Genomic DNA, 1,818 nt, shown 5'->3' on the forward strand with positions numbered 1-1,818 from the left:
GTCTATAGTCTAGTCTATAGTCTAGTCTATAGTCTAGTCTATAGTCTAGTCTATAGTCTAGTCTATAGTCTAGTCTATAGTCTAGTCAATAGTCTAGTCTATGGTCTATATGTATTTTCCTTTATCTCTCAAACACCTAAAAAATTACCACAACTTGTTAACAATACCACTTTAATTATATTTTTATTTTAATTAGACGTTTTCCCCTTTTTCTCCTTGTATTATTGAGTCTTCCCCCTATTATTCCACTAAATACATTTTCCATCATGTGTCAAAATGTCATTTTAGTAAAGACTGTTTCATAATGGTGTGGCAACGCGCATCATCATTTATGGTTTTTAGTTACAAAACTGGGTCAACACAGTAAATGGCAATCGCAGCAGCAGAGGAAAGGTCCTCGGAAATAACATAAAAAACAAGAAATACTGACGCGCCTGCAAAATTAAACCAGCAAAGTTAACAACAACAATAATAAAAATGACAATATGTTGTCATCGCATGTTGGTTTAAGCTTTTACTTTCATTTTAGCTGCTGCTTCCTACTCCTCCTTTCTTAAAGAAAATAAAAAAATCACACAAATAAATGGGGAATATGTAGAATACATTTAAATTACTGCAACCTTGTAGTTTTTTTTTCAAAACACTCTCTAATAATTTACTTAATTTTTATTTATTCTTCTTCTACCGTGTTTCTTCTTCTTTTAATAACGTACCATTGACGATGATGTCACTACTTATAGGCAGACGATGAATTTCCTAATGCCAGCGAGCTAATACAATGGGCCGATGGCCTATTATTAGTTTATTCCATAACAGACCGTGCTAGTTTTAATTATATACGTCGTGCCAAATCAGATCTCCAGTCCGATACTCCCGTTCAATTGGTGGCCAATAAAGTGGATATGGTGCATTTACGTCAGGTCAGCCGCGATGAGGGAGAAATATTATCCAAAGATTTTGATTGTAAATTTAGTGAGGTATCGGCTGCAGATCATGTGGATCAAGTGGCCGAGGTTTTCAATGATTTGTGTAAGGAAATTATAGCTTCAAAAAGGAAATCGAAACAGAGTTTGCTGGAGAGAATGTTGGGCGGTGCCAGACCCTACAGTCGGGGGAAAAGTGATAGTAATTTGCCCAAGGATTGATTTTTTATTATTTTATTTTTTTTTAATGTTTTTGTATTTAGAAAATAATTTAATTTTTTGTTATTTAAATAGTAAATTTTATTTATAATTAATTGTAATAATTTTTTCTCATTTAAAATGTAAAGTGTAATTTATAATGAAATAATAAATTTAAATTTTGTAATAATGGAATGAAAGTTTTTGTAATGTGTAAGTATTTTTAATATTTTGAAAATCCATAAAAGTAACGTTTCAACATGTGTGTGTTTGTGAAAGTTTGGTGATAAAAAAGCTTTCATATGAAATTTTAATAACAAAGCTTAACGTTATGTGAGAGAACGGCGCTGCTGTTTTCAACAGTTGTGGTTAACATATTGAAAACTTTGTGCTAATATCATGCTAATGAAAATAGTATCTTAGTTTGTTTTGCTATGTCTACGCGGTTATTAGATCTTACAATGTTATCAGAAGCCTTTTCAGAAAATGTTGAACAATCGTGTCAACTTAAGATTTTCAGAATGGCTTTTTATCATAACATTTTAAAACAAATATTGTAAGTTTACTCAATAGTGAGATATTTTTTGTAACTTACTTACTTACTTACTTACTTACTTACTTACTTACTTACTTAATTACTTACTTACTTACTTACTTACTTACTTACTTACTTACTTACTTACTTACTTACTTACTT

At 30.7% G+C, this 1,818-nt stretch overlaps 1 protein-coding gene across 1 annotated transcript; it reads left to right on the forward strand.

Annotated features, from left to right (window-relative positions):
- Window positions 1–485: 485 nt before the first annotated feature.
- LOC124420286 (ras-like protein family member 11B) lies at window positions 486–1,261 on the forward strand. The gene is made up of 2 exons (XM_046952585.1): window positions 486–500; window positions 741–1,261. Exons 1-2 carry the CDS (start codon window positions 486–488, stop codon window positions 1,143–1,145), a joined length of 420 nt encoding a protein of 139 aa, XP_046808541.1. The 3' UTR covers window positions 1,146–1,261.
- The last annotated feature ends 557 nt before the right edge of the window (window positions 1,262–1,818 follow it).

This window comes from Lucilia cuprina, chromosome 5 (genome assembly GCF_022045245.1).
Source record: "Lucilia cuprina isolate Lc7/37 chromosome 5, ASM2204524v1, whole genome shotgun sequence".
Classification (NCBI taxonomy): domain Eukaryota; kingdom Metazoa; phylum Arthropoda; class Insecta; order Diptera; family Calliphoridae; genus Lucilia; species Lucilia cuprina.